Raw genomic sequence first — 19,095 nt, forward strand, 5'->3', positions numbered from 1 at the left:
TTGCATAAAGCTGTACATTATTCAACTTCCTCAAGTTACTCGTGCTTACATCCCATTGCCAATATTCACTGTTTCTCACTGCTGCAAATGAATATTTTTTTGTTTTAACCAGTGGCGGCTGGTGACTTCTATTCAGAGGGGCACGAATTCAAAATATGTGATTGTCGTGTGTTGCTCGTGTTTTCAAAATTTGTGTTTGTTGCATCATGTGAACCATGTGCATCACGTGTTTTGTCAAAATAAGTGCCTGCTGCACACGCGTCAAAACCGTTTATGATAAAAGAGACGCTCACATTCACAAAATACTCGCAAGACACTCACTTAACAGTAAACACATGAGATAAAGTTAGTATCTGGCAAACACAAGCATCCCTTTATCATAAACCATTTAGACGCATCTGCAGCAGGCACATATTTTGACAAGACACGTGATGCACATATGTTCACTTGACGCGCCAAACTCATATTTTGAAATGATGAACCACACACATGACGGGATACATACATGTTGTGACAAGCTTCGCATCGAGCACCCTCAAAAAATAAGTCATCGGCCGCCACTGGTCTTGACCACCCATTTTTTAATCCAAAGCCTCTGGGGTGCACTCTTGTACTTAACGTACCAAACCGTACCCAATTACGATTGTTAGCGTACTCACACTTTATGATCTGTACCCGAGTATACTTGGGTCACGAAAATATGTAATTGTTTTGAAATAAAACCCTGGAAGATATGCGCAACGTTTATTGTAATTATGCGTTTATGGCTTATTAGGTGTGCTTAAAATCATACGCATCGCCTAGATGTACCCCTTTCGATCAAATTGCTTTTGTAATGTTTGAAGTTGTGGTTTAAAAGTACTTATTTTTTAATCTTTTTTAGCAAATTTGCTGATCGGTTCGCTAGATAGGACGATTGGGATCATTTAGAGTCATTTGTAGCCAGAGGCGCGGGAAGATATTTTCGGTAGGGGGTGCGGGGTGCGGGGTTATAGAATAGAGTTATAGAATTCTAATGTTGTTCACAAGCTCTGTATTCTGCAGACCACTCTACCTATGTCTTCTTTTTAAAAAATCACTCGCCCCTCCCATCCATAAAGTAGCCTACAGCTGAGCTGACGGGGCATACAAACTATATAGCCTATTGCAACATAGTGGAGATTCTCTGCCCAGGACGTTATTTTCCGCTACTATCCTCGGGCCGGGCCGATATAAGCATATTTTGAATCATTACTTTATTAGCCCAATTGGGGAGAAAGCTATGCCATAATCAGAAATATTATGACTATATTTAGGCCAAAGTAACAAATGTCTCCAAAAAGTTACACAAATTACAAATTACAAAATGATTTGTAAAAGTTACAAAATGCAACGCGAGTCAGGTGCGGAGTCTCCTCTGGCACGCATCACGCACCGGGCATGCTGTGCGATATGGTGGAGCTTAAGTGCAACATGGAGTTTGAAGATGTAAAGAAAAAAGAAAAACAGGAGAATTAACTTTGAGCAAGTTTGGAGGAAAGTCGGAGGTATGGAACCAGTTTATGTACACATATGCATTCTCACTGGTCCCAGTAGTACGCCTTTTTCTTGTCCTTTGGTTAAGTTTTAATATTTCTAAACTCTAACATAATAACTTTATTGACATTACTCGAGTTAAGGCGATTATAAAGGTCCTTTCAATTCACGGGTTTCATTTAATTCTATTTTACACGTAAATGTAATATTTGTGTCTTTACGTTTTGTTTCACTTTGCCATGCCTCCTGCGGTGTAAAAATAAGATATTTTTCGACTTTAAAATTCCAAAATCATGTCCTAAATTGTCGGAATATATTCCAAATGGATTCATTTGAATTTATAGACGTTTAACATTAAAATCGATGCATGGGAATAATTTAGATAATTTTTTTGAAATACCTTTTAAATGTCGCATGCATGTTCCTTATTGTACATATATAATTTAGTTCCTTTTACGTCGTTTTAATAATTTAATTCAACCGTTTACACTTTCATTCAATAAAGCACATGTTCTGTAACATTTACAAGTACGTTAAACACCGCAAAACAATTTGGCTATATTTTTAAATATTTTTGAAAAGATGACGAACTAGAAAATCGTTTACTGAACCTAGCTTAGCTTGGACGCATTTTTCCATCGGAATATGTTTAAAATATCAAAATGGGCCAACATATTTTGATTAAAATATATTCTAAAACCATGCTAAATTATTTTAAGAGTAGTAGACCTTCTAATATAGGCCAACCACACTCCACAGTTCATTCTTGTTCGTTTTATATGTGTTTCATTGTTGCATGCACTTTTTACGCATGCAAACTAAAATGCTATTTATATAGTGCGACCATTGTAAATCAATGCGAATCATTGTAAAAATGTATTAGCAATACATACCTTAATAACTAGTCCTCGGGAATTTTGCGTTGTGTGATTGAAAAAAATCCAAACTTCTCTTTTGAGACATTGCGAAGCTGATAGATAAACTCATTCGGCGTTCAGTATGTCGCTGTGAGTGTGCGTGCTTGTGTGTTATGCTTATGCCTATTACAGCATATCGGCTGAATGCAATCACGTCGTCAAGACAGAATCTGATAGAATCTGGCTAATACACACTGAAATAAATTAAATCATTTTAAAATTACTAAAATTATCCCTCTCTTCATCACACACCCAACATGGCATACAAAATGTCTTTGTACAGAAACAAACCAAAATCAAGAGATATTTATGAGATATAATTTTACTGTCATCGCAGTTTTAAATCTCTGCCACCAGGGGGTGCTGCAGCACCCCCAGCACCCCCACTTCCCGCGCCCCTGTTTGTAGCTGCATTTAAACTGTAAACCGTTGAACTCCAATATATGTAGCAAAATCCTGAAATGTTTTCCTCATCTTAATTTCTTTGGAACAAAGAAAGACAAACATCTTGGATGACATGAGGGTGAGCAAATTATTGGCATTTGTTTTATGAAAGTGGAGTAATCCTCGAATGTCATAAATGTGCTGTGTGTATCAGAATGTTTACAGTGACAGGTTTTCCCCCAAACCAAAGTGAAAGATACAGGAGACCACCTTTGCAGTGCACTTTGGTACGGTACAAAGCGGTCACACCAGGCAGTCGAATCGTACTTTGGGGGTCAAACGAGGTCATATGTTCTCGTGTACGGTATGCATAGTGTGAGTACACCCAGAGTCTCTGTGTTCTTTGCACAGGACACCCAGTTTTTGGCACTGTTTGTCAGACTTAAGTGGGTAATGGAACAGCCATTCATACTTCACCTGCTTGGTCTGATCCAGAGTTTAAATCCAGCCTCCTTTTCCCCAGATACAAAACGTGAAGAATATTTGCTGCTATCCAAAGGCAATTTATTCCAAACAGACATTTATCAGAAACGCATTATAGTGTAATAAGTGTGACAAAACACTACAATGGCACTGTGTGATGATGCCTCATTACCGCTTTCATTAAATGCTGAGTGCACCTTTAATCAGGAGACCGGTCTCTTCTCCTTTGCATGCACCGCACTATAGGTTGCCAGACCTGCATACTAGAGATGCTGTCTGTATGGGGCAGCTCAGAAAGCCAAGCTACTGAGAGACCTGCTTGTCATTACCGTAGGGTACACTGTGTCTGACTTTGGTCACCCTGCCACAGTCTTTAATAGATGTTTACTTCGGCGAGCCTAGGCTATATTGCTTTGTACCAAGATCAGGTGGACTCAGGTGTGGTTCAGTGGTGAAGCCTAAGTTCAGAAAACCAATTTCACGCCAACTAAACATCAAAAGCTGTAGTGTCAAAATGACCTTAATCAAGATCCAATATCATTTAGACACAAAAAGAATGTTTTCTGGGCTTCATTTTTATTATAGAATTGTTTACAAAAAAAGACTTTTTTTTCTTTACACTTACCTTTTTATATATATCTGGGTTATTTTTCAATAAAGCAGATGTGCTGACAATATGTAATCCGGTTACTGTCTAACAGGCTGTGTTACACACATGCTACGTGCACACACGCTGCAAAACCTAGATCTGACGAATAGCACTGCTGGAGCAATCAACTGGTGCCCGTATCTAACCAATATGCTATACTACTTTGTGGTTGGCAGCGTGAAGCTTCATGTGTTTTGGGAAGTACCTTTGAAGTGTCTTTCCCAGAGAGACAGATAAGCATTGTTTGACTCATCATGAACATTTTGAATGGGAGAGCACAGTTGCTGTTTTGCTTAGGTCAGCCTGGTGTTCTTGCGGGTCTGTTATAGTGTCCAGGTCTGTCTTCAGTGACTGTAGGCTTTCTGCAGTTCACTTTTATTGTCTTTCCAAAGACCTTGCTGTCTAGCGCTTGGAGGCAGGTCTTGTTATCGGTCTGTACTTGCTCTCTCCATCTTTTTACACAAATGGACAACACAGCAACTCTAAAAATTACTTAGGCTGTCTTTTGAGGAGCTGAACCAGAAGAAAAATGATTTTCATTTAAAGAACTACAATGTAGGTGGAGCATTGATGCCTCTAAGCCATAATCTTGCTCTTACAAGGAATTTTCCAACAGCAAGATTGGACAACACTAAGAGAAAAAAGTATGATGTACTACAGTCACAGTCAAAATCTAGTTTTTGATGTTGATGTAAATGATGAGCAGGATTTGGAACCAATGAGATTTCACTGTGGGTGGGTCAACAATGAACATATTAAAATCAGTGCATACTGGGCATGCGTAAAATGGCTAAAGACACAAAATCAAGTGTCCATTCCCTAAAACAGAATGCATTTGTTTATTTACAGTAATACTTTCAGTATTTAAACTAACTTAGGTTTTACTAGCTATATAAACACATTTACAACACTGCAATCCCTAACTTTAGCCTTACCATCGCCATCTGAGAAATAACATTTTTAAAAAGTTACTTGCTGAGTTAAAAAAGTTTTTAAAAAGTTTTTTGTGGGTTGAAGTCAAATGACATCAAACTGACATTACCTGAGTGTACCGAATAGCTCAAATTATAAATCTTTATTTTAAGCTTACCAAACAGGGTAAGGTAAGGAGACAGTTTGCTACCCAAAACTTTGTTTATTTTTAACCAAAAAAAGTATTGCTTCTGAATAGTGGAGCAGTAAACACTTTCGTACACTCTTGGTGATGGTGCAAACACACCACGGATCATTGCAGATCAAATAATACAATGGGAAGAGGCCTGCAAGAAGAGGAGATTGAATAAGAGACTGGTTCTTAACACTACAGTTTTCAGGCTCTTTTGGACTGCTCTCTTTTGGACTTCTCTATATTGGAATCATCTCTATTGGACCCCTCTTTATCATACCCCTCTCTATCAGACTGCTCTCAATCAGACCTCTCTCTATCAGACTTCTCTCGATCGGACTGCTCTTTTGGACTGCTTTCTTTGGACTTCTCTCTATCTGACTTCTGTCTGTCGGACTGCTCTCTGTTGGACTGCTCTCTATCGGATATTTCTTTTGGACTGCTCTCTTTTGGACTTCTCTCTATCGGACTGCTCTTTTGGCCTGCTCTCTATCTGACTTCTCTCTGCTGGATTGCTCTCTATCAGACTGCTTTCTATCGGACTGCTCTTTTGGACTGCTCTCTATCTGACTGCTCTCTATCTGACTGCTCTTTTGGACTGCTCTCTATCGGACTTCCCTCTGCTGGACTGCTCTCTATCAGACTGGTCTCTATCGGACTGCCCTCTTTTGCACTTTTCTTTTTAACTGCTCTCTGTTGGACTGCTCTCTATTGGACTTTTCTTTTGGACTGCTCTTTATCTGACTTCTCTCTGTCAGACTTCTCTCTGTCGGACTGCTCTCTATCAAACTTTTCTTTTGAACTGCTCTCTTTTGGACTGCTCTCTATCAGACTTTTCTTTTGGACTGCTCTATATCTGACTTCTCTTTGTCAGACTGCTCTCTATCGGACTGCTCTCTATTGGACTTTTCTTTTGTACTCCTCTCTATTGGACTTCTCTTTTGGACTGCTCTTTATCTGACTTCCTTCTGTCAGACTGCTGTTTATTGGACTGCTCTCTATCAGACTTTTCTTTTGGGCTGCTCTCTATCAGACTTTTCTTTTGGGCTGCTCTCTTTTGGACTTTTCTCTATTGCACTTCTCTCTATCAGACTGCTCTCTTTTGGACTTCGCTCTTTTGGACTGCTCTCTATGGGACTTCTCTTTATCGTACTGTTCTCTGTCAGACTGCTCTACAGAGCCAGAGTAAACTACTGGCATGGCATGAATTATACAGCGATTAAAGTTGCTTTTGACAACGTTGTGGTGTGTACACAAAATATTTCAAAAGTGCAAAGGAAAACTTCCATATTTAGTACAATCTCTGTCGGGTAAATGTATCCCAAAACAGTCTCTCCTGAATGTCTCTGAAGGTGACAACAGAGACACTTTGAGCCCACTGTTCCTTACACACATACTCTTGTCAGCTCTTTTTGCAGCACCTGCTGGCTGTCCAAACCTATTCCCACTTCGAAGAGTTTTTGAAGCCAGTACAAAAATAACCTATTCACTTTGTCCCTGACACATACACAAAACCCTTTATGTGGACAAATTCACACTGAGAACAGAGCAGCAAAACAATCGCTTAAACATTGTACTTGGCAATGCAATGCTATGGTGCTAGAGTGTTGTGGGTGGCTGCCTGGGTGTTGCTGTGCAGTTGCTAATGGTTTAATTTCACACATTGATTTAAAGTTAGAAAGAAGTTTTGAGTGGTTTCTACAGTAGGTCATTGCAAGGTGGTTACTAGGTGTTGTCTGTATGATATTCCAGACTGCAGACAACGATATTCACTTTTCACCTAATGTGTACATCTACATTACGTATATTCATTCGGCAGACACTTTAACACAAAGTGATTTAAAACAGTAAATAGTGTAGTGTCATTCACGTGCCATCATTCAAGGCCAGAAACATATACAATGTATTCTTGTGTTTAGGATTTCAATCGGACACATTTTAGTTTGCATATCCAGTGGTGTTTATGTGCTAGCATGCAGAATATTATATGGAAGAACAAAGTCTCATTTTCAGTTTGTGGTCTACTCACCTCGGAGTAAAGATGGAGACATATCATATTATTGGCTTGCGTCATGTTTCAGTCTGTTAACAGAGAAACAGTGTGTTAAATGTGTTGGATATCGCATAAATGTTTGTGTGTGCTAGCATGTTGAACTCAAGGGCTGTAGTTGGATGAGTGTAATCACAATGGCGTTGGTTGTTAGGTGTTTGTGTGTGGCGTGCGATAGGCCTGATTTATAGCATTATGGTCAGGTTGTATTTTAACCCATTTTTTCTTCCTCTTCACACATTGATGGGATTCCCCTCAGACAGAGGTAACACAATATATTAACAGACATTGAAGTGTAGCATGCTACGTGTCTGTGTGTATTTCAAAAATGGATTATTGTGATTTTGTGGCACCTGTTTTTCGATTGCTGTCTGTTTACATGAAAATAAAGGAATTAAACTGTGTTCACTATGAGCTGCTTTCATTATACTCATAATATGTGAACCAGTTTTCGCAGAAATATGCAATACAGTGTGATCTTGTGAGGTGAAATATGTGATTTGTTGCAGTTATTGTTTTGTTGTTTAGTTTAGGCACATGACTGTGTCTCAAAACCAGGTGAGCTGCCTGCATAGACGACGTTTATTGGATATCATTTTTGGATTAAATAAACCTAAGATCTCTAAAAATGCTGTTTAGCAGGATGACTTACTGGATTTAGATAACTGTAGAAAAATTTATTCAACTTATTAAAAAATGTTATCTGGTTTCCTTAACATTTTGAGTTCATTTAACTTAGAAAATGAAAAAAAATTACACTTTTTTTACTTAATTAATATTTTTAAGAGGAGTTAAAGCAGTAGTCCACTTTATAGATGGGGCCCATTGACTTACCATAGTGTTTTTTCCTACTATAAAAATTCAATGGACCCCATCTTTAAAGTGGACTACTCCTTTAACTTAAAAGGCAACCAGGTAACATATTTTTTAAATTGAACCCACAAATCTTTTTTACAGTGTATGATGGTAATAATGCAAAAAAGTTAGGCACTTAAATTTAACTTACCTACCGAAATTTGATGTTTACACTTTAAGAAATGACTTTCTTGCTATTTTTGTCTTGTTTTCAGTACAAATATCTAAAAATTCTTAAATTAAGATGCTTTTTCTTGATGAGCAAAACAACCCAAGAAAATAAGTCTAGTTTTTACACAAAAAATATCAAATTTAATCAAGAAAAAGCTTCTTAATTTAAGAATTTTTTTATATTTTTACTGAAAACAAGACAAAAATGCTAAGAATAGTTTTTCTTGAAAATCCTTTTTTGCAGTGAATATGTTATAATAAATTATATATATATGGTATTTTGAGCTAAAACTTCACATATGTACTCTGGGGACATATGGACCAAGACATGCACACTTGCAATATTTAGTTTATTTCGACATATCATTTTTTTATTCCGTATTTGGCCCAGATTTATTGGACATTTTTAAAAATTCTTGTGATATTTTGATATTTGTACTGAAAACAAGACAAAAATAATAAGTTAGAAAATTATTTTTATTATTTTTTTGCAGTGTAGGTTGGCAATCTACATGATTCATATGTTTGAAAATGCCTATACATGTCCAAAAATCATGTCAAGGTGGGCAGCTCACTAGGTTTTGGACATTGATGGTTAACATTATATTGCCCTCATGTTTATTTCCTTCTTCTGTCTCTTTCTTGTATGAGTATGCAGCATTGCATGATATGTATACAGTGTTTGTGTTAGCATGCCAGTGCCTTTTTATCTGCTGTTGTGTTCAGACTCTATGGAGTAACAGGACTTTAAAGCTCCAGCGCAGATACAGTACTGACTCTCTTTATCTCTGTTTCTCTGTGGGCACCTGCAGAAGATCTCTCAGGACAGAGAGAAGTTTGCTGATGAGGACAGTATTTTCTACACACTGGGAGAATGTGGACTCATCTCCTTCTCAGATTATATCTTCCTCACAACCGTTCTGTCCAGTAAGTGTCTGGCTGCCTTTCCAGCCCTGTGTTCTTCTCTAAGCTTGTAAAATTATTCATTGCTGCATCCCAAATCGTGACAGTACTGAATTAGATGAAGTGCCTAATGCTTTATTGTTAAAATAATACATTGTATATAGTACAGTATGCGTGGGTGCAGTATGAATACATTTTGTACATTCTACATCCGCCATATTTTCAATAACCTTTGATCTATGATGTAATCTGAAGAAACGTGTCCATTATTAACTTACATGTACAATTAAATCACAAGGAATACATTTTTGATGCCTAAATCACTGGACGTACAGTCATCTGGGTATTTTTTGCCTACTGTTTATTGAATACAATTGGCGTGGATGCATGCAGCATGGAAAAAAGTTATTGGTAGAGCTGTATATACAATATGCGATATAATAATGTTTTTGTAAAATTGTATTAAATTATTAAAAAATTTCAAACTTAAAGGGACACTCCACTTTTTTGAAAATATGCTTCTTTTTCGGCTCCCCCAGAGTTAAACTTTTGATTTTTACAGTTTTGGAATCCATTCAGCTGATCTCCGGGTCTTGCGCTAGCACTTTTAGCATAGCTTAGCATAATCAATTGAATCTGATTAGACCATTAGCATCACGCTAAAAAATAACCAAAGAGTTTCGATATTTTTCCTATTTAAAACTTGACTCTTCTGTAGTTACATTGTGTACTAAGACTGATGAAGTTGTGATTTTCTAGGCAGATATGGTTAGGAACTAGCCTGAAGTTGTCATACACAATTCTAGTCAGAATTTGAGTCTGATACCGCTCCATTGAGCTATAATTATGAGGTGTGTCTCAACCGAAAAATGCCTCTGCACTCAATTGGATAGACCTATGACCAATCAGAGCAACGGAGTATGTTGAAATTACGTCTTTTGCAGCCTGACCGAACTGCTAGTTATTTCGCTACAATGACACTAACATTGTGATTATACTAAGTCTGAGTTAGCGAACGTACATCAACACCTACTATGTTTACAACATTTCGTTTATATCACAACATTAAGTATTTACTAAGTCATACAGTAAGACTATCTCTTACCATTTGTACGTTAGGTGAACTTCATCCATGACGATACCCATTACGTTGGCTTGAAAATATTGGAGCCTAGCATGTCCCTCCACTTATCCAGCAGCCACGATTCCGGGCTTCCGAAAAGAAGCTGGCAACGACCGCTAATTATATCCATCTTGTCATGCACGCCGAGTTGCATCGCTGTGATACCATTTTCTTGAGGATTCTAAAAGAGGATTCTCTGTTCCTCTTTTAAAATCATTGCTCTGTCGATATCATTTAGAACAGACTCAATGTCAGAATCCACACATCTGAATTCTACAGCGGCAGCCATTTCATTAAACAGATTAAACACACGCGCTCTTTGGTGACGTGATTCATTGCGTTACTGTTGATCATCTGTCCATCATCGTATAAAGCCCGCCCTGCCAATTTGATTGGTTCGATCAGCTTTGGGTCTAGCATAGTAGCTCCTCAACGAAGAAACTCCAGACCGATCTTCCCGTTCTCAAAATGTTGTGGGCGGGGCTAAGATCGGCTGGCACCCAGGCTAGTTAGGAACTATATTCTCATTCTGCCGTAATAATCAAGGACTTTGCTGATGTAACATGACTGCAGCAGGAGTAGTGATATTACGCACTGCACGAAAATAGTCCCCATGGTTACTTTCAGCATATTTTCAAAAAAAGTGGAATGTCCCTTTAAAATTATATAACCACCATATGTTTCACATTCTATTTGGGAAAAAGAGAAAGCATTACTCTTTTTGTCTCACCAGTTTCTTTGCTGGCTTAAAACTTTGACTATACATACTTTTTTGAAGAATTAAAATCATAGAGTTGTTGCAAATAATTGTGACATGCACATTTGCAATATTTTGCTTATTCCGACATATCGTTCTGCCTTGGTTTTTGATGAAATGCCGTATTCGGCCCAGTTATTTAACAGTATTTTTTACAATATTTTCATATAAATGTACATTTTACTATAGTAACACTAATGTCTATCAGAATATTGTATTTTGGAAGGAAACATGACTGTTTCATCTGTGATAATATGCTTTTACAACATGGTAATGGTTTAACACAAAAACTTTGTTGGCATTTTAAGGGTTTAAAGAGTCTTTATAAGAAACTTCCACTCAAATATTTTTTGGTTTTTAAAAAGATCCAGAGAGAGCAATTATTTACAAGTGAAAGTGAGTGCCGTCATACCCTTGGGTTGCATTTGTGCCGTCGATAACATTTATTCCTGCTTCATCTCCCTGCAGCTCCTCAGAGGAACTTTGAAATCGCCTTCAAGATGTTTGACTTGAATGGAGACGGAGAGGTCGACCTCGAGGAGTTTGAACAGGTATGTGAACTCCAACAACTTAAAAGCCACTGTTTTAACAATGTAGATAAGCAAAATGCTTCTGGGGAGAAGAATGAGGCAAATTGTGCATGGTTTTACTTGAGTTTTCTCTCATACACGCACTCCTGGTAAAATATCAGATATCAGTAAAATATGAGAACTAGACATAATTATAAATATAATCCAAAACATATTGTGTTCAGTGACATGTTTGCCCAATGTTGCAGGTGAACTGTGTTATTAAAAGAGGTAAGCTAAGAGGATTGGGGAAATCTTCAAAGCAGATGGCACATTATTTGCATGTTGATTATGTTTTAATGCAGAAATCTTCTGACTTTGTAGTGATATTGGTAATATTGTGTTCTGAATTTTTAAGTAACACATTAGTAAAGCCCCTGGAAACATCTGATACGCTTCGCTCATTGACACCCACCCTCCTGTATTTATAATGCCTTTTTGTGTTTTGTTTTAATCTTTGTTAGTTAATCAAGTTTGCCTGTCAGGCTGCATTTACCTTTTTGTACAAAGTCACTGAATGTCAATTATCAGATAGAAGTCTTTCTCTTTCGAAATGTATTAAGAGTACATAAAATGCCTTTTGGCAAATGCACTGTATTTGTTTAAAAGAGTTAACATAGTTCATTCACATCAAAAAGAATATGTTACTTTGGTATCTGTGGACCACCAGTAGTCTAAGCTTTAGAGAATAGGTTTATTATTTTTAAAGGGATAGTTCACTTTTTTTTAAATATGCTCATTTTCCTAATGGTCTAATCAGATTCAATGGATTGTGCTAAGCTATGCTAAAACTGCTAGCGCCAGACTCTAGGATCGGCTGCATGGATTCCAAAACTGTAAAAATCAAATGTTTAACTCTAGGAATGCTGGAAAATGAGCATATTTTCAAAAAAAAAGTGGAGTGTCCCTTTAAAGCACTGAATGACATTTGAAACCGTTGTAAAACAGCCAATATACTTAAATATGTGATGGCACACTGTACAGTAATACTACAAATACTCCGAACAAATGAATGCTAATCAGTTTACTAATGACTTAAATACAGCCGTGGAAATAAAGAGTCAAGATTATATTCAGTTTTTCTAAATGTACTATGTGTTTAAAGGGATAGTTCACCCAAAAATAAAAATTCAGTCATCATTTACTTACTCTCATGTTATTTTAAACCTGTAAAGATTTCTTTGTTCTGATGAACACGAATGAAGATATTTTAAGGAATGTTTTTATCTAAACCGATCATGGGCTCCATTCACTTTCATAGTAGGAAAAAACGTAACAAACATTCCTCAAAATATCTTACTTAGTGTTAAAGGGGACATATCATGAATATCTGACTTTTTTCATGTTTAAGTGCTATAATTGGGTCCCCAGTGCTTCTATCAACCTAGAAAATTTGATCAAGCCAGTAACTTAGTTTTGGTAAACCATTCTCTGCAAGAAATGTGGCTCCCCTTGTGATGTCAGAAGGGGATAATACCGCCCCTTAATCTGCACTATCCAACCACGGCACTGCCATTTAGTGCAGAGATCAACTCATTTGCATTTTAAAGGACAAAGTTACGATAAATAATCTATATGATATTTTGAGCTAAAACTTCACTAAGTACTCTGGGGACACCGAAGATTTATTTGACATCTTAAAAAAGTCCCCTTTAAAAATATAACTATCCCTTTAAAGGGATAGTTCACTTTAAAATGAAAATTCTGTCATCATTTACTCATCCTCATGTTGTTCTAAACCTGTATGAATTTCTTTTTTCTGATCAACACAAAAAGAAGATATTTTGAGAAATGATGGTAAACACACAGCAGTAAGTGATCATTGATTTCCTTAGTAGGAATAAAAAATATGATGGAATTTAATGGGTACCGTCAACTGTGTGCTTACCATCATTTATTAAATTATTTTCTTCATCATTTATCACAATACTTCCAAAATATTTTTTCCTACTATGGAAATCAATGGTCACTTACTGCTGTGTGTTTACCATAATTTCTTAAAATATCTTCTTTTGTGTTGATCAGAAAAAAGAAATTCATACAGGTTTAGAACAACATGAGGATGACTAAATGATGACAGAATTTTCATTTTAAAGTGAACTATCCCTTTAAATAAAACGAATTTTTGTTTCATTCTGAACTACTGACAACATTTCTGCCAAAATTCTTAATAAAAATAATGTTTTTATTTGCATTTCAGATGTGTATACATCTCAATTAAACAAAATGACCCTTATGACTGATCAGGGTCACAAATATTCACTTTAATAGATTCATATGTACAGTTGTAGATTGAGAATCAGGTGTTTGATCTTTCAATGATTCATTAAGGAGCAGGATTTATGGAGTCTGTGATTTATTGATGCTTATCTTTGCCGTCCCAGAACCCCACATAAATCACCGTTTAACAGTCCACTGCCCTTATTCCCAAAGAACTGGAGGAGCTAAATGTCCTTGATGTTTTCAGACAGTGACCCTGTACCTACTGAACCCACCTCAGTCCCTGGACACTTCAACATTTTAGACATTAACCTGCAGGACACCTTGAGTTTCTCTTAAGAGCACTTCTATTGTGAATACTGCATTCAGAAATTGCTTTTGTTATAGGGATATGGAAAAAGTCATGGGCCGTTTAAATGTTAAATGATTCGTAATAATATACATATCACCAAAGGCCTTCTGTCTTATCCTATCTCTTCCTTCAGTTTTTCTTTCTCTTTTTTCAGACCTACTTCATTTTTATTCGTTTTATCTACTTCTTATAAAGTGCTGCAGTCTTGACATAGTTTTATAGGTCAAAACCCAGAAACATATTGGGTGTGCATTGTCCCCTAGCTGTGCTCAATCTTGTTATATCTTTGGCGCTACATAAATGTAAGGATTTTTTTTCTCCAGGTTCAAAGCATCATTCGTTCTCAGACCAGTATGGGAATGAGGCACAGAGATCGCTCGACCACAGGAAACACCCTGAAGACCGGAGGCTGCAGTTCAGCTCTCACCACATACTTTTTTGGTGCTGATCTAAAGGGCAAACTCACCATCAGCAGTTTCCTGGAGTTTCAGAGGAAATTACAGCATGACGTGCTAAAACTTGAGGTACGGACAGACAGCTGACTTGACAAAGAGAGGACAGAACAATAGATAAAGGTCAAGTATTGTCAGATTTCACCAATCAAAGTTTGCCGTGGGGGATATTAAGCATCATTTATTCGTGCAGTCTCTTTCTGTACGGAATACTCTGTGCTTTTACAGGACATTAATCCTAATTTAGTGTTAAGTGTGATTTAACGACAGAGAGAAACCGTGCTGTGGCTCTACCATGGTACAGTGATGGTTTCAAATGGTAATATATTTAGAATCAATCTTTTGAGACATTTTCAATTCATTTGTATAAAATCAATATTACTTATAAATCATCCTTATCCTATATTCACAGTAATGGATTAGGAACGTTTAGGAACCTTGCTTATCATCATTGGCCACCCTGCATTCTAGTTTTAAACTACATATTGGTCAATGGCTACTTTGAAGAATACTATGGTACATGCTAGTTTTTGTTACCAAGAAAAAGGAATGGCTGGAGATGAAAGGGTTAGTGAATCCTGAGGGCTTTGACAGCAGTGTGGGGTAATGTCCTCTGTCGCTGTCACCTTCAGATCTCTCTCTATTTATCTCATGAGAGATGTATGCTGAGACAGCAGCTATGGTCTGTCTCTTTCCTGGCATATATTCCTCAATCTTCACCCCTGTTATCTGCTAACAGCCTCCAGTCACAGGACACGCACAGCACTTTTTCTCTCGGTTTTGGCCTTCCATCCATACTGAGACAAAGTTAATGTCAACGAAAATGAGGCTTTTTGGAAGATGTTGTAATGTTGACATTTGGAGGTTTTTCGAAACATGACACGTTTTTAGCCTAAAGCATTGGTACTCAAACTGCACCATCTTGTGCCCCCCAGTTTGTGAACCACTGGCCTGAAGAAAGATGGCTGCTGTCCAGTGTAATTGCATTGTTAATGTCAGATTGTACATACAGATTGCATTTCAAAATGCATTGAATCTGATTAGACCATTAGCATGCCGCTAAAAATAACCAAAGAGTTTTGATATTTTTCCTATTTAAAACTTGACTTTTCTTATTCCGGCGTAATAATCAAGGACTTTGCTGTCGTACCATGGCTGCAGGAGGAGCAATGCCCGAAAATAGTCCCCTGCTATTGAAAGTTACCAAGGGGCCTATTTTTGGGCACTGCATAATATCACTACGCCTGCTGCAGCCATGTTACTGCAAAAATTGCAACTTTTAATTTTCCGCCTTTCTTAATACACGATGTAACTACAGAAGAGTCAAGTTTTAAATAGGAAAAATATCGAAACTCTTTGTTTTTTTTGCACAATGCTAATGGTCTAATCAGATTCAATGGATTATGCTAAGCTATGCTAAAAGTGGTACCGCCAGACCCAGAGATCAGCTGAATGGATTCCAAAACGGGAAAAATTAAACTCTAGGGGAGCTGGAAAATTAGCATTTTTCAAAAAAAGTGGAGTGTCCCTTTTAATGTTGAAGCATCTTATGTAGGGATGTGCATTTATGTCATTTTTTCATTTCGATCAATCCATAGGTCTGAAGAACGAGTACTCGCTTAACTGGGGGCAGGGCAATCAAAGGCACGTCATGGTGAAAATGAAAATATTTTTATTAAAAACACTCAAATAAAACTTATTTTCGAAGAAACTATGACAGCACAATGAACACATACTAGATTTTTAATGAATTAAATGTTTTTGACAGAAACCTCTAACAGGAAAAGCTGCGTGATGGAATGAAACTAAAGGGTTAACAAACACAAACCGAAGCGCTTTCTATATGACGCACTCTGCATAATATTAAGCCTTTATACAACATAAATGTACAACGTGCATCTATCTGCATAAAATGCAAGACTTCAACTAAGTTTTCAACTTAGTTATCTAAAAAAAAAGAAAGTTTAACTCCCTTTGTGGATGTGCATCATAAACAGCGCACTTTTAAACACGTCCAGTCAAAGCACAAGCTTCATAACATTAAGCAGCTTTAAGTCTTTTGCTATCATTTTAGCAATTAGCTGTGTCGTGTCGTCCCCTTACCTCAGTCAAGATGTAAAGTTAATGCTCGTATGGCTCGCTGGTATCTCTTGACATTTGATGTTTAAATATGAGATGATAATCCATTGAACTTTTGACGGCGCTGTACATTTTGCACCTGACTGACTGTATTTCCGAAAATCACGGCATCCTTTTAAACCATAGTGCCTCAGTGATGCGAGTTGTGGCTGGCTTCACGGGATCGGCGGGCTGGCGCGCATTGCGCGGATTGGTGGGTTGCTGCAACGCGGTCGCGCGGAATTAACTGTTTGTTTTTGAATCACGAATGGTAATGTTACTGATGTCATACGTCAGTCTGCGTAGCTCGACACGATGTCAAACATGCATCTCCAGACCCAGTCTTTACTACCACATGTGCTTGTAACGCTAACCAGACATCCAAATGCCGCCATATCCACAATAAATAAATAAATAAACCCACATGATCATCGTTTTTGTGATCGATCATCGATGCCACGTTCGAGTAATCGAACAATCGAGTACTCGTGCCCATCCCTAATGTTATGTTTTTAGCCCCGTTCAGACTGCCAGTGACTTTCACGCTGTCTCTTTCAGGGAAGAGTCCATTATACTTCTGCGTAGGAAGTTAAACTATTCATAACCTTGACACGCCCACTTCCTGTCGCCATTGGAAGCTTCCATTGAAATGAATGAGATGGTGTCGCTCTGCCACTGCTAGTCGCTGGCGGTCTGAACGGGGCTTTACTTATGCACAGAACAGGGACGTAAGCATTTTAATCTGGATGAGGAACTTTTGTTTTACGAATTGCTATGATATAGCGTTTTCCATACGATGTGTGCTGTACTACCAACCTACAAAATTACAACAGAGCAGAATATGTTATGTAAACGCTGTAAATGATACATTTCAGTGATCGTTGAGTTGATTTTGGGTGAACCGTCTCTTTAATTGACTTTAATTCCTCTGATGCTTTTTAAGCAGAGAACCATTGGATTTTTGCTGTCAGATACTTTAAATCCAGCAAGCCATCAAGACTTGGCAGAGCCATGCCCACACTTAAGTATTCAGTCTAGCATGCACTGTAAATTATATTGAGCTGCTGATGCTAATTTTTAGCCCTCTTTGTATGTGTGTCTTAGTTTGAAAGGAACGACCCGGTGGACGGCAGAATCTCAGAGAAACAGTTTGGAGGAATGCTGCTGGCCTACAGCGGAGTTCAGTCCCGTAAACTCAAACTGATGCAGAAGAACCTCAAGCGAATGTTCAAGGACGCTCAGGTGGGCACACAACAAGTTTGAAGAAGTGTGTGTATGCGTGTGAAAGAGAGTGTGGTAACATTCAACATTCATCAAGGGATGGTTACAAGCCAGCTTCAAAATTGAGTACACAGAGCAAAGTTGACTGTTAGCTTTATTAAGAACTGCAATACACTTAATTCAGTCCGCCACCATGTTGATTCCAAACCGAGGTTATGAGGGATGGATGTTCAGATTGTGCGCTTTAAACCTATTGTTTTGTGTCAGGATGCTGGTCATTCAGCCACCAAAACACAGAAAATACATCGTTTTACAAATTTCCACAGGACAAAGAACCTCAAAAACCGTGGGTTGTTAAAGGAAAACACCATCGTTTTTTAATATTTTACAATATTCTTACCTCAACTTAGATTAATTAATACATACATATCTTTATTCAATGCATGCACCTAATCTTTGTACAGCGTGTCGTGTGTGTTAGCAAGCATAGCCCCATTCATTCCTTAGGATCCAAACAAGTATGAATTTAGAAGCCACCAAACACTTCCATGTTTTCCCTGTTTAAAGACCGTTACATGAGTAGTTTCACAAGTAAGGATGGTGGCACAAAAAAAAACGTGACAATTTTCTAAGCGGATAAAAATGAGAACTATATTGTGTGGCGGGAAGAGCACTTAGTTTGCAGCACTTTATTTGATATCAAGCTATTTACATGATAGTTGGTTGTGCAAGTATTGTTAGAGGTAAAGCGCCATATGAACCCCAAAGTTTCCGGAAAAAGGTTTTTAAAGGACAAGTTCGGTATTTTAGACTTAAAGCCCTGTTTTCAGATTGTTTATGGTGAAATAGAACGGTTTTAACTGAAATTTCGACATTTGCGGCTGCCCTGAGATTTTTCGCGTGTTTTTGTTTCATCTCACACCTCTACAATGGGTTTAATGGTGCACTGGAACAATCCTTCCTAAAATGCATTAAACTTTCGTTTACAAAGACGTGAAACTCACCGAGTGGTCAGGGGTGTTCATTGATATGCTCACACAAAAATCGCTGCAAAAGATGCTTTCCAACAGCTGTTTTAGCATTCGTTGTTAACTTGTGGACCTATTTTTCCAAACGCCTCACACCCGTACATTCTTCCGCTTAGAGCTTGAATAATAAACACTCCAGCCCAGGTGGTGGCGCTAATTCGCCTTTGCCAATTGCAAGAATAGAAACAAAGTTCCCGGCGCGGAGTAATACCGTACCTCACAG

The 19,095-nt window shown here is 37.7% G+C and overlaps 1 protein-coding gene across 1 annotated transcript in view; it reads left to right on the forward strand.

Annotated features, from left to right (window-relative positions):
* The window catches only part of micu1 (mitochondrial calcium uptake 1), a 70,521-nt gene that overhangs the window by 46,093 nt on the left and 5,333 nt on the right, over window positions 1-19,095 (forward strand). The window contains exons 6-9 of the mRNA XM_065251099.1: window positions 8,942-9,056; window positions 11,381-11,463; window positions 14,377-14,577; window positions 17,728-17,865. Of these exons, the coding sequence (XP_065107171.1) occupies window positions 8,942-9,056; window positions 11,381-11,463; window positions 14,377-14,577; window positions 17,728-17,865 (537 nt within the window). The remainder of the gene's footprint in view (window positions 1-8,941; window positions 9,057-11,380; window positions 11,464-14,376; window positions 14,578-17,727; window positions 17,866-19,095) is intronic.

This window comes from Paramisgurnus dabryanus, chromosome 20 (genome assembly GCF_030506205.2).
Source record: "Paramisgurnus dabryanus chromosome 20, PD_genome_1.1, whole genome shotgun sequence".
NCBI classification, from domain to species: domain Eukaryota; kingdom Metazoa; phylum Chordata; class Actinopteri; order Cypriniformes; family Cobitidae; genus Paramisgurnus; species Paramisgurnus dabryanus.